At 42.7% G+C, this 13531-nt stretch overlaps 1 protein-coding gene across 3 annotated transcripts in view; it reads left to right on the top strand.

Annotated features, from left to right (window-relative positions):
- The window catches only part of kalrna (kalirin RhoGEF kinase a), a 744968-nt gene that overhangs the window by 465500 nt on the left and 265937 nt on the right, over positions 1 to 13531 (top strand). For all 3 annotated transcript variants that reach the window (XM_060827256.1, XM_060827251.1, XM_060827252.1), the window contains 2 exons: positions 4668 to 4850; positions 9668 to 9786. In XM_060827256.1, coding sequence (XP_060683239.1) covers positions 4668 to 4850; positions 9668 to 9786 — 302 coding nt within the window. The remainder of the gene's footprint in view (positions 1 to 4667; positions 4851 to 9667; positions 9787 to 13531) is intronic.

A 13531-nucleotide genomic window follows, 5' to 3' on the forward strand; every position in this document is an offset into this window, starting at 1 on the left:
CTGGAAATTTTGAAACTGGCGTTAAGTGTCAGAGGAATCACGGATGTACGTGGGTAAGGAATTACTCACTTTCCTCAGCACTCCATGACTGTCCCTGAAGAGCTTTTGACCAATAATGCCCAAACCCTTATGAAATGACCCACCTCATCGAACTGACTTGTAAGGATCATTATTGATGTCTCCACAGCACCCAAACTGTTTGCATTTTACAATGTTGCCCAATCTCTTGACAACATGAACACTGATCCCCAAACTCTGTTAGGACAAAGTGCCTGATAACTGTGGCCAACCCCGGAAGTGGAATCCGATGTGCCCCTTGACTTACAATGACGATTGACCATAGCCTCCCTTTGACCCACAAGGAACTGCTGCCCTTAGACTTTAGACATGGACTGGTGGACCTGCCTTTCCCTGAACACTAAAAGCAATGCAAGCCCAGAGGTTGGCTGCCTGCAGTTAAGCACTAAACTGTCCTCCGACCGCACCAACACTCTGACCACACTCCCCTGACCCAACTTGAGCTAACCTCACTACTTGGGACTCACCCTGCCACCTGATTCATTCTCCCTTTACCTCAGTCACACTCAATCGCCATAGTACAGAAAAACTGTTTAAATATCCTAAAGTGTCTAGGTTTGTTAGCTATTAGATACTTAATGGAAAACAGCAGCTAGCACTGTAAAAGGGGACATTATGGCTTAGAATCCCCAGGCAATCCTACACTACGATGAAGGACCTAGCAAACCAGGTCTAGGCTACATTTCTGAAGAATCCTGCTTTGGAGGTGCAAGCCAGAAATATGGAACTCCATCATAGTATAAATAAAAAGAGTGAAATAGAATTCAATGTGATTGTCTCTAATCAGAGGTTTGAGGCTATGTCTTTGTATATGTCTATATTATATATGTAAAATTTCAAGAGTATTAATGTTTTATTGTCATAGCACCTGATAATGACCCATGATTGTAACATTACAGGACCATTTAGCACAGAAAGTCAATGGTTAGCACTGCTGCCTCACAGTGCCAGGGACCCCGGTTTGATACCACCCTGGGACAAACTGAAGTTTGCAGGTTCTCCCAATGTCTGTGCAGGTTTCCTCTGGATTCTCCAGTTTCTTCCCACAATCCAAAAATGTACAGGTTAGTTGGATTGGCCATGCTAAATTGCACATAGTGTCCAGGGATGTGCAGCTAGATGAGTTAGTCACAGCAAAGAACGGGAAGACAGGATAGGGTCACAGGGTTGGTCTGGATGGAATGGTTTTCAGAGGGTTGGTGTGAATTCAATGGGCTGAATAGCCGGCTTCTACACTGTAGGGATTCTATGATTTGTGCTCTGCCAGTTTCAACAGCAGTGTTTAACATTCACCACAGGGTGGCAATATTGTGGTGCATAGCAAAGCGAATGGTAGATGTATTGCTGAAGGCATATTAAAGTCCATTATATTCCTCTCACAGAGAACAGAAATCTGTGATTCCGGTTTAGTTCGCTTTTGTATTTGCTGAGTAGCGTGGGTGCAACCTATGTGACTTGTTAGCCTCTTTTTAGTGATAGTGTTGTCAATGTTGTGACTCTTTTGAATTGTTAACTGGCTCCTGCTCTATGTTGGCTGCCCCTGTTCCTGGTCTCACTTTGTCAGTCATCTGCTCATCTAGCTGCCTCACTTCACTCTGACATTCCCATTTGCCTGCCTCACTGGGCTTGCGATGTAGCCCATGTGATGGCTAACTAAAGTTGCTTGTAGGAACCCAATGGTAACCATTTGGAAAAGTTGGTTCTCTCCAGCCTCTTGGTAACCTTGAATTATTTTTTCCCTTCCCCTCTGCCATATCTTGTTTTCTACTTCCTCTGCCACACTAAATTCTGGGTCTTTCATTTCTATTTTCCTTTAGCCAGAAGCCTGTAGATACTGAATAAAGGCTCCAATTGATAGGTTTTTGTTAAGAAGCAGTACTATTGTTGGAGAACAAAGACAAGTAAAGACATTGATTTGCATATCAACCATGCTCAAATTCAGGGACTCTGCTTTTGCTTTTGAGAACCGCTCTGATATTATCAAACCTCTGGAGACCCTATAACAGAAGAAGTATAATTTTTGCGTAAAATTTAGCTCTACAATTCAGTTAATATGTTTCTTATTATTTTAGTTTTATTTAACATTAAACTTCTTGCTTGTGCGACACAATGATTCTGTCATGGCTAGGAAGTATTTTGGTGATTATGCAGGAGTGTACCATAGTCCACCTCTGTTCAGCTTTGGTGCTATGTTCTCATTTTGGATTTTCCGAAAATTCAAATTTGTGTAAATGGTTTGTACTAATGGTTCAAACATCTCCTATGCTGTAAAAGGAGCAGTGCTGCATTTCTTAGAGTATTTAGACCTGGAACTTGCGACCTCTTCATGAGAATAGGATCTCAGAAGGAGGTTATTCTGAGACTTCAGAGCAGAGGGAGTCCATCCGGTCCATCATGTTTGCCCTGGACCTTGCAGAGACCAGTTCAGTTCCTGCCAGCAACCAGTTCTTTGTCCAAAATCCTGCAATCCTTTGGCCACAGGTATTAATCCAGTTCCCTTTTGAAAGCTGTTACACTTTGTCTCCACATTGAAGGTACAGATTCCAAATATGTTTACGGAAGCATATTAAAACAGCCATGTTGCTTCAGTCCACCAGAAATATTCCTTAAGTCCCTCTGACATATCAGCAGATTTGGAGCAATACCTCTTCTCCTCCCCCATTGTATCATTTTGTAACTGATCAATGGCTTTCTCAAGAACTGATTCTGTGAGCTGTTCCTGACCCTTCTCTCTACATATTTCTGTGTGCTTATGGCAGCACTCATCACAAGCCTATCCTACCTACAGAATTAACCAGGACTTTCTTTTTCCTCCCTGCTCATAGCTTCCAGCCACAGTTATGTTTATGACTGTTTTTGTGTTCTGCTTTTTCCACATTTTACTCTTGGGACGTATTGATTCTACACACTTTTCTAACCACCTACTATCTGCTCTTTAAGATTCCTGCTGTCGCTTGCCTCTGAGAAAATGCCTAAATAGTTACCTTCCCTTTTCCATCTCAGGCTGAAAGAACAGCACTCAAAGTTGCAAGTTTCACTTCAGGCTGGCTGCTTTGCAAACATGTGCTACCTTCCACCCACGCTCAGGTGACCTATCTGTAGTACAGAATGTACTTTACAGTATCATCTGAGAATACCATGATGTACCTACTGTTCAAGTTCAAACAGAAACAGCTATCATCATGAAATGTTTCAGTGGCTACAAGCTCTGAGTTTGTTGCTTTGCAATTTTAATAACCTGAGACGTCTCTGTTGAAAATTCCATCCCTATGCTTGTGATAGTGCAAACAGAATTCCTACATTCACATGGAGATGTGGGATGGGTCTTACTTAATAAGAACAATAGTATATCAGACATCACCCAATCATAACTAACATTTTATTTGAGAATCTTAAAAGTGATAAAATATGTTAAATACTGGTGGCAGCTTAGCTAATGTCACCATTTAATTTTCACATTGAACTTAAGTACTAGATGAGAACAGATTGTAGAATGTTTGTAGGGCTGGAGAAGATCACAGTAATGGGAAAGTACAAGACCATAAAAAGATGTGAGCATTGGAAGGATCATTTTGAAATTGTGATGTTGCTTCGATACAAGCCATTGTAGGCTCGAGGACATGGAGATGACAAGGCAGGGGTTGGACAGGACCTCAGTGGAATAGTTAAGTCCAGAGATAAGAGAAGGATTTAGCAACAGACAAGCTGAGAGACAGAGTTGGCCAATAATAGAGAGAGGAATAGATGCACTTAATCATGGCTTAATAATAGATATGCATTTGAAAATATGACCCTTGGGTTGCAATCAGTCTGGGTTGGGTTGGTCCAGTCTCAGACTGTTGCTAGAGAGGCAGCCAGAGTCAGTAGCTAGGAATGGATTTTGGAATAGGGAGCAGAGGCAATGGCTTCAGTTTTCCTAAAATTGAATTAGAAGAAATTTCAGCAAAAGCCAGGCGAGCAAGCTGACAATTTTTAGATAGTGGATGAGTTAAGAGATGTGTTGAGGGAATGATCAGAGCAGTCAGCGTACATATGTGATCGATGTGTTCCCTGAATGACATTTCCGAATTCTCAGGTGAGTGAATTGCTGGCTCATTGAAAAGTGAGAGATCGAGTAGATCACATAGTGTTGACTATGATGGTAGCCAATCAATAAGAGCCAAGTTGATCCAGGGGGCTAGGATGACAATGTTGGGTGAATCTATGAGGTGGCAGACCTCTAAGAACCTTCAGACAGACCCCAAGGGGATCCTGGACCTCTGTGTGAGAACCTCTGATCATATTCAATCTGAAGCAACTCAAGTGATGAAATGCAAAGCATCTGAAAATTGTATTAGGTCATTTAAGAAATGTCTTTCTGGGACTTGATGTATTGCTGTTAAATGCAGTAAATACACCAGTCAGCTGATATGATGGTTACCAGCTTGTATTCCTAAAGTAAAAGTTTTAGAAATGCACTGACTCCAGGAAGAAGCATTGTAAGGCTAAAGGCAAAGGGCTTAGTAATTGCAAGTGGAATTGAAATCGAGTGAGAATTACAGCTGCATTTCATCCCCTTTGATCCAAACAATGTTTCTTTTCTGATCTAGCAAACTAAGGAAAAGGTGAAGCTCATCATTCAGCTGGCTGACAGTTTTGTGGAAAAGGGACATGCACACGCCTGTGAGATTAAGAAATGGGTCACAGCAGTCGATAAACGTTATCGAGATTTCTCACTGAGAATGGGAAAATACAAATCGTTTTTGGAAAAGGGCCTTGGAATCGCCTCTGAGGTAAGCAGGAATCACTCCGCCACATTGTATAAGACTTCGGGAATGATTATTATGGGTGTGTTGTCACTTTCGTTTTCAAGAGAATGCCTATCTGACTGCAGAACCCTTGAGCCAGATTTAATTAGAGAGCTTTTACAAGCATATCTGAATCAAAAAGTAATGCCATGAGTTTCCTTAGATTTTTAACCATTGTGCTGTAACGTCATTGCAGCTTTCAAACACATTCTCAATCACCACCTCTGGAAAAGTTCCAACAGAGCTGGAGCAGGAGAGAATCTTAATCCCAAATCTTCTATCTGGAATGCTATGTTAAATGCTAACACTGGCCATTTAATGTGTTACCAAAACATGACATTGTTTGAAAGGAGTCAACGAGCATTCATTAGATTTTAGATTTTTTTCATGGGAAAGTTCCTCTGGCCTTAGCCAAAGTTCTAAATCATACTTGTACTACTTAACTGAGTACTCAGCGTCTCTATAACTGTTCTATAGTTAAACCAAAGTGAGTTAACATTCCAATAATTATAACATTAGACCCTCTCAAAGCAGTGTGTAGGATTAATAAGAGCACTTGCTTAGCCCTGCAGAACAGTGCAAACAAAATTTGATGGTCAGTGACAGGATGGATGTCAAAAGGCTGTTTCCTCTTATGGGAGAATCTAATAGGAGATGTCATAGTTTAAAAATAAGGGATTGGCAGTTTATGACAGAGATAAGAAAACACTCTTTTCTCTCAGTGGGTTGTGACTCTTTGGAATTCCCTTTCTCAGACACACAATCTTTAAATATTTTTAAGTCAGAGGAAGGTAGCTCTTGACTTCCAAGGAATGAAAAAATGATCTGGGGTATGTAAGAATGGAGATTGAGGTTTAAATCAGATCAGCCATCATGTTATTGAATGGTAGAGGAGGCGCAAAGGGCCAGGTGACCTATTCCTGTTCCTTGTTCATATTGTTCAATCAGTCATGATTGTGTTAAATAGAAAAGCAGACCTAATGGGCTGAATGGCCTACTCCTGTGCTTATGTTCCTATAAATGGTTTAAAACAAAATGTTTGGACTGAAGCATTTTCTTGAAGATAATCATCTCCAGATCCTGAACATTAATCAAAAATACAGGCTTTTCAAAGTAAATAGTTCTGCCTCGTGAATATGATTGGTCCAGTAATAGTTCAGCAAAATCGCAAAATAGTGTTTTTTATACAGTGAATCCATTTCCTAGACTATGGACTGGATATCATATGATCCTGTCAGGTATGTTTCAGTGCTGGGGGTTTGTTAAAAGGGCGGCACGGTGGCACAGTGGTTAGCACTGCTGCCTCACAGCGCCAGGGAGCTGGGTTCAATTCCCGCCTCAGGCGACTGACTGTGTGGAGTTTGCACGTTCTCCCCGTGTCTGCGTGGGTTTCCTCCGGGTGCTCCGGTTTCCTCCCACAGTCCAAAGATGTGTGGGCCAGGTCAATTGGCCATGCTAAATTGCCCCTAGTGTTAGGTAAGGGGTATATGTAGGGGTATGGGTGGGTTGCGCTTCGGCGGGTCGGTGTGGACTTGTTGGGCCGAAGGGCCTGTTTCCACACTGTAAGTAATCTAATCTAATCTAATCATTTGACACTAATGTATCCTGCCCACACCATAAAATGATTGGCATAGTAGACTGATGGGAGCAGCATCCCAATTTTTAAAAATGGTGTTCTCTCTTTTCCCATGGGAACCTTCTTGAGAAGATAGTACACTTCCTTCCTACCTAACTGTGTTTTTGTCAAAACACACCCCTCCCTCCCCCTCCCTTTTAGTGGCCTCGCCCCACCTACCCCAAAGCTGGGAAAATGGTCCCTACTCAACAGCCTTAACTGACTTATCTCATTCTGGGTCAAAAAGTGTGGCGCTGGAAAAACATAGCAGGTGAGGCAGCATCACAGGAGCAGGAGTATCACCGTTTTGGGCAGAAGCCCTTCATCAGGAATGTGGGAGCAGGGGAAGGAGGCTGAGACATAAATAGGAAGGTAGGGATGGGGCTGGGGAGTAAGGTAACTGGGAAGGCGACAGGTAGATGCAAATAGGGAGTAATGGTGATGGATCAGAATGGAGGGTGGAGTGGATAGGTGGGAAGGAAGATGGTCAGCTAGGACAGGTCATGAGGCGGTGCTGATTTGGAGGGTTGGATCTAGGATGAGATGGGGGTAGGGGAGATGAGGAAATTGGTGAAATCAACATTGATGCTGTTTGGTTGGAGGGTCCCAAGGCAGATGATGAGGGATTCTTCTTCCAAGCATCAGGTGGGTAAGATTTGGCAATGGAGGAGGCCAGGACTTGAATGTCCTTGGCAGACTGGGAGGGGGAGTTGAAGTGGTCAGCTACAGAGTGGTAGGGTTGGTGGTGATATTCTCTGCAAGTTGGTGTCCTGTCTCCCCAGTGTAGAGGAGACCACATCGAGAGCACCAGACACAGTAGATGATGTTTAGGAAAATCTCTGTCAGATGTGGAAGAATCCTTTGGGGCCTGGGATAGAGGTGAGAAGGAGGGTGTGGGTGCAGGTTTTACACCTCTTGCAGCGGCAAGAGAAGGTGCCGGGAGTGGAGGATGGATAGTGGGGGGGTATGGACCTAACAAAGGAATCAAGGAGGGAATGGTCTCTGCAGAATGTTGATAAGGTTGGGGAGGGAAATATATATCTGATGGTGGTGTCTGACTGTAATTGGTGGAAATGGCAGAGGATGATGTGCTGTATCCACTGTATCTTGGGAGCAAAAGAGCATTTCCACACTATGACATCCGAGATGGCCTCCTATTTCAATGACTGCAATTTCCCCTCCCACATGGTTAATGATGCCCTCCTGTGACTCTCCTCTACTTCCTACACCTCCACCCTTGAACCCCATACCCTCCAACTGTAATATGTCAGAACACCACTGGTCCACACCTTCCACTCCACCAACCTCTGGATACAACGCATCATCCTTGATTCTCCTGCTCTTTGGATGCTGTCTGACCAGCTGTGCTTTTCCAGTGCCACACTTTTTGACTCTGATCTCCAGCATCAGCAGTCCTCACTTTCTCCTTATCTCATTCTGGGTCTAATGAGCCATGGACTGCAGTCTGGACAGTGCCCACTGTGGAGCTCTGGTATTGCTGGTACTGTAAGAGCTACCAGCCAATCAGCTTGAACTGCAGTTCCAGAGGGTGAGGCTTTGTCTGTCTTGGGGCAAGGTCTAACGTACCAGCTCTTTAACCTAGCCACAGCACACTCAGGCTGCAGGGCAAGCTTTCTTCTGGTCTATCAGCTTATTCCTGACTTCCCTTCTGAGAGAACAAACAATCTGCAACCCAGTGAATTTTCTGCCCTATGCTTTCTTGTTGGCTCATTTCCCCAAGTAGAATGTTGGACCCATAAGCAGTTTGTATTTGAAAACATTTAACTGCAGAATGAAATGTGGACAAGCTACTCTGTGAATTCATTCATCTTTTGTCCTAATTCAAAAAGATTACATTCGTTCTTTTTCAATACGGATAGCCTCACAATGCTGGTAAGGTATTAGCTGTGCCCTTGCAGTTACTGTGTAAACAGGTTTTACCTGAGATTCATAATGCTTTGTTGCTCAGGTAACTGATCAAATATACGTGTAATACTACACCTCTGAGTCATAGATGTGGCCACTTCACATTTAATTAGTTGATTTTGCCTTCAGTTATCTATTAAATAGAATATTTTATCATCTTGAAGTTACTAGGCTGGGAAAACGACAGATTGAGAGTATGTTGGACCAAGGGATATTGGGATGACCAAAGTAGACTGAGTTCCCTCTTAAAAAAAAAATTCCAACTCAAATTGCACCCATCTTCCTAATGTCTCACACTATGAAAGGTAATAAAGTACATTTACCCTAATTCTGTTATGTCTATTTCTCATCTGCCCTTGTGGATAAGCATCAATGTCTTAAAGGCACAGTGTGTTGTGATCCTTCAGTAAGGTGGAATTATTTGATATTTGAAATATTGATCGCCATAACTTTAGGCCATGTCTTTGGACGTATGACAAGAAACATCATTTGGACACTTTTACATTTTGAATTAATCTTGTAAACCATGGATTACAGTAGAATAGGGATGTGAGGGCTACACAATATGTTTCCCTTTGTGCTGAAGAAGTTAATTCAACCTAAGGATGGCGTGGTGGCTCAGTGATCAGCACTGCTGCCTCACGCACCAAGGACCCAGGTTCAATTCCAGCCTCAGCTGACTGTCTGTATGAAGTTTGGACATTCTCCCTGTGTCTGCATGGGTTTCTGCCAAGTGCTCTGTTATCCTCCCACAGTCCGAAGATGTGCAGGTTAGGTGGATCGGTCATGATAAATGTGGGGTGATGGTGGAAGTCTGGGTGGGATCCTCTTTGGAGAGTTGGTGCAGACTTGATGGGCTGAATGGCCTCTTTCCACACTTTAGGGATCTATAATTCTAATAGGAGGTGGCCAGGGTAGCCTGATTAAGCACCAAAAGTGAGTCAAACCAACTTGATGTTCCATCATCCCCAGCTGGATTAAAAGGTCCATATAGCTCTTGAAGATTTATCCATGAACTGCATTTGCAGCCTGTATTTAAATTACCTGCATATGGTGGAGTAGTTCTGTGTCCCCAAAGTTACAACGTTTCTACTAAGGTGTGCTAATATGCAGACTTACTATATCTGGGAATAGTAATGTTTCTTAAATATAATGAAATATTGACCTCAGATAATCCTACAGTCTTTTCTTCAAATGTGTTTTGTTTAAATGAACTGTGATATTTGATTGTCGAATTCCCCGGCTTGTGTTTGATTTGTAGGACAATAAAGATCTAGAACTGGACATCATTCCAGCGAGTCTCACTGACCCAGAGGTTAAGCTGCGAGATGCCAACCATGAAGCTAATGAAGAAAAAAGAAAATCTGCCAGAAAGAAAGAGTAAGGATCAAGTTATGATAGTGTGGTATTACAAGAAACCAGTTTTTCGGAGAAATTCATTCACTACATTCCTCGGATGAAAGGGATTCACTCACGTAGAAAGATTGAACAGGCCTGTGGACTTTAGGAGAATGAGGTTTCTTATTGAACTGTAAAAGATCTTGAGGGAACTGGATAGGATGGATACAGAACAATTTTTGCTCTTGTGGGGGAGACTAAAACTGTGGATCATATTTAAAAACAAGATATCTCCCTTTTAAAACGGGGATGAGGAGACTTTTTTCTGTCAGACGGTTGTTAGAACGTGAAAACCTCTTCCCCAGAAGGTAGTGAAGGCCGGGTCTTTCAATTTATTCAAGGCTGAGTAAGATGGATTGTTGATAGACAAGTGAGCCCAAGGTTATGTGCTAGAGACAGGAAAGTGGATATAAGATCACAATCATATCAACCATAATCCCATTGAGTGGTGAAGCAGTTTGAAGATTCAAATTGTCTACTCCAACTCCTAAGTCTTATGTTAATAACAGTTGATGAAATGAATTTATTTCTTGCCATGCATTTACCTGTGTAACAGAATGGGCAAAGCAGGAGGCAATGTATAATGCAAAATATTAAAGCAATAGGATGAAATACAACGGGAAAGATCGGACCTGCTGCCCGTTGCATTAATGTCTGGGAACTGCATGTGAGTAATTAGCAAGGAAGGAATTGAAAACCTGGACTTAAGGTGTGAAGTGAGCAAGGCTTATTAGAGTAATGGAAAAAGCTGCAAATTTGCCAAGTCATTTTGGAAATCAAATTAGTAGGTTTTTATTTGATGCTGGTACTAAAGTGGTCATGGTCAGAATTCAGTTACAGATTAACCATGTCCGGAATGAACGATGGGATAGGCTGTCCACGTACTTTCCTTATGATAGCTTGGTAGCTTTCCAGCTAGCCCCCTCAAACAGTTGCTCATGTTAATGTAAGGCTATAGGATGAGGCAGGAGAAAGTGGGGACTGCAGATGCTGGAGACCAGAGTTGAAAAATGTGATGCTGGAAAAACACAGCAGGCCAGGCAGTCTCCGAGGAGCAGGAAAATTGACGTTTCAGGCATAAGCCCTTCTTCAGGAATGAGGCTGATGTGCCAGGCGGCTAAGATAAAAGTTAGGGGGGAGAGGATTTGGGGGAGGGGTGCTGGGAATATGATAGGTGGAAGTAGGTGACGGTGAGGCTGATAGGCCGGAGAGGGGGTGGGGGGGCGGAGAGGTCAGGAAGAAGATTACAGGTCAAGAGGGCGGTGCTGAATCCGGGGGTTGGGACTGAGCTAAGGTGGGGGGAGGGGAAATGAGGAAGCTGGAGAAATCTACATTCATCCCGTGTGGTTGGTGGGTTCCTAGGCGGAAGATGAAACGTTCTTCCTCCAGGTGTCGTGTGGTCAGGGTCTGGCGATGGAGCAGGCCAAGTCCTTGGCGGAGTGGGAGGGGGAGTTAAAGTGTTCAGCCATGGGACAGTTGGGTTGGTTGGTGCGGGTGTCCCAGAGCTGTTCCCTGAAACGTTCCGCAAGTAGGAGGCCTGTCTCCCCAATGTAGAGGAGACCACATCGGGTGCAACGGATACAATAAATGTGGAGGTGCAGGTGAATTTGCGATGGATATAGAAGGATTCATTGGTGCTTTGGAGAGAGGTAAGGGGGCAAGTGTGGGCGCAAGGTTTTGACACTGCTAAACTGCGTCCTCTGAGTGGGGGCAAAAGAGACAAAAAAAACTACAGATGCTGGAATCCAAAGTAAATAGGCAAGAGGTTGGAAAAACATAGCAAGGCAGGCAGCATCAGGAGTTGTAGAAGTTGACGTTTTGGGTGTCACCCTTCTTCAGTCCTCTGAGTTGGCCAGCAGTTCTACGGGGCAGGCTACTGTCCTTAATCGATAAGTAACCCTGGTGGCAGGCTTTTGATTGGCTGCCACAGATAAAATGCCACCCAGGGCCCTGTACCGTGTATGCCCCAACCGCTCTCCATCCCTATGGCCCTCAGCCCTAGCTCACCTCCCACCTCCCACTGTAGCGAGGATACTTCTTAACTAGAGTTTCAACCTCTGCTGAAAAGTTCAGCCAAGTGTGTGCTTTAGATTGAGTGTGCATGCCGTGTAGGTTTTGAGCTCAGTCACCTAACTACTTAACTGACAAGGAAACAAATAATTTTCACTTTAACATTCACAGCATCGATCAACTCATTGTAAGTGACAGAAAAAAATACATGTGAATACAATGATAATAACTTACGCTGCAGATTAATTTTAGTACTGAATCCTCAAGGTATACTTGTAAACGGCAACAAACAGTGGTGGTTTGTTTAATTGCAACTTCCCTCTTGCAAAATATGACTCATCTGTTTAATCACAAAGTATCTTTCGGACTGACTTGCTTTTATTTTTGACTAGGTTCAAGGAATTTACTGAATCAACAATTGTAGATGAAAGAACCAATTGTTTTGACTAGATAGGAAAACAGACAGGGATGAGCAGAAATGTTGACCGCCTTCTGAAAGAAAATAAATGTTGAGTTTATTGGTTAATCTTGCAATGATACCTGTTGTATCTCTGCTCTGCTAGTTGTACAACAAGAATACAAATCAGAGTGGAAAGTGAATTCACAACTGAAATGTGATTCAGGTACTTGTCATGTGAACAAAAGAATGCAACACTCTTTGACTGCCAGTAATTCATTTCAGTGTGATAGCCTGGGAACAGTTTCATCTGTCTATTTATTTAACAATAGAAATACTGCTTCAGTTATGTCATTTTATGATGATGATTAAATTCTACACTGTACAGTAATATTAGTTGTTACTTTTATTGTCTCAGGACTATATTCATCAGCTTTCCAAAACAAACTGCAATCACAAAAGCTGAAAATTTATTAATGTGAGCAGGATTTGCCAATTAGAAGAAATTAGTGTGTCTTTGCTTAAACCTGTGCCTTTGTTACTTTTATTTTCTGTTTCAAATTATTGCAACAGAGCTTGTGTCAATCAGCACTGTTATGTCAATGTTGGAGCCTTTACACCCATTATTGGAATCTCTGGAATGCTTCTCTTGATTGCTTTGTTACATCAGCTGTCATTGCCTTCGGAATGACTAAAACTATGCAAATCTTAAGTTTTTTTTAACAGAACTATGGTTACAATTATCTGTTCCCATTCAAATGTGAGCAGTTGTCAGTCGTTTTCAATAAACTCAAGGCTTGGGCATGGGCAGGGTCTGTGGCAGTCAATCAACAGCCTACAACCAGGGGCTACATTAGGCTGCCCCCTAGATCTGCTGGCCCACTCAGAGGACTGGCAGTTCAGCAGTGTCACAGCTAAAAATGGTCACTGCCTTTTAAGTGTAAAGGGTGTAGGTTCAAGTTCCATTTCAGAGGCAACATTAAAATCTGGATTGTCACTCCAGTGCAGAGGAAATGCTGGATTGTAAACATGTCAGATATTAACAGATGCCCTGTTAGAACTCTCAGGTGGTTGTAGATTTGACAATCTTATTCAAAATCATGAAGGCCCAGGATAGAGTGGTTCGGGTAAAATGTTCACATTGGTTGAAGGATCGAGAACAAGAGCGTACCACTTTCAAGTAATTAACAAAAAGAAGCAATGCTGATAGAAGAAAAAGCCTTTTTGCGCATTGTTCAGTTTGAAAGCATTGTCTGAGAGTGTGGTACAGGCAGGTCTACAAGTCGTTCAACTGAAAAATGAATTATTAACTGAAAGAGA

The sequence above is a fragment of the Hemiscyllium ocellatum genome, chromosome 7, assembly GCF_020745735.1.
Source record: "Hemiscyllium ocellatum isolate sHemOce1 chromosome 7, sHemOce1.pat.X.cur, whole genome shotgun sequence".
NCBI lineage: Eukaryota > Metazoa > Chordata > Chondrichthyes > Orectolobiformes > Hemiscylliidae > Hemiscyllium > Hemiscyllium ocellatum.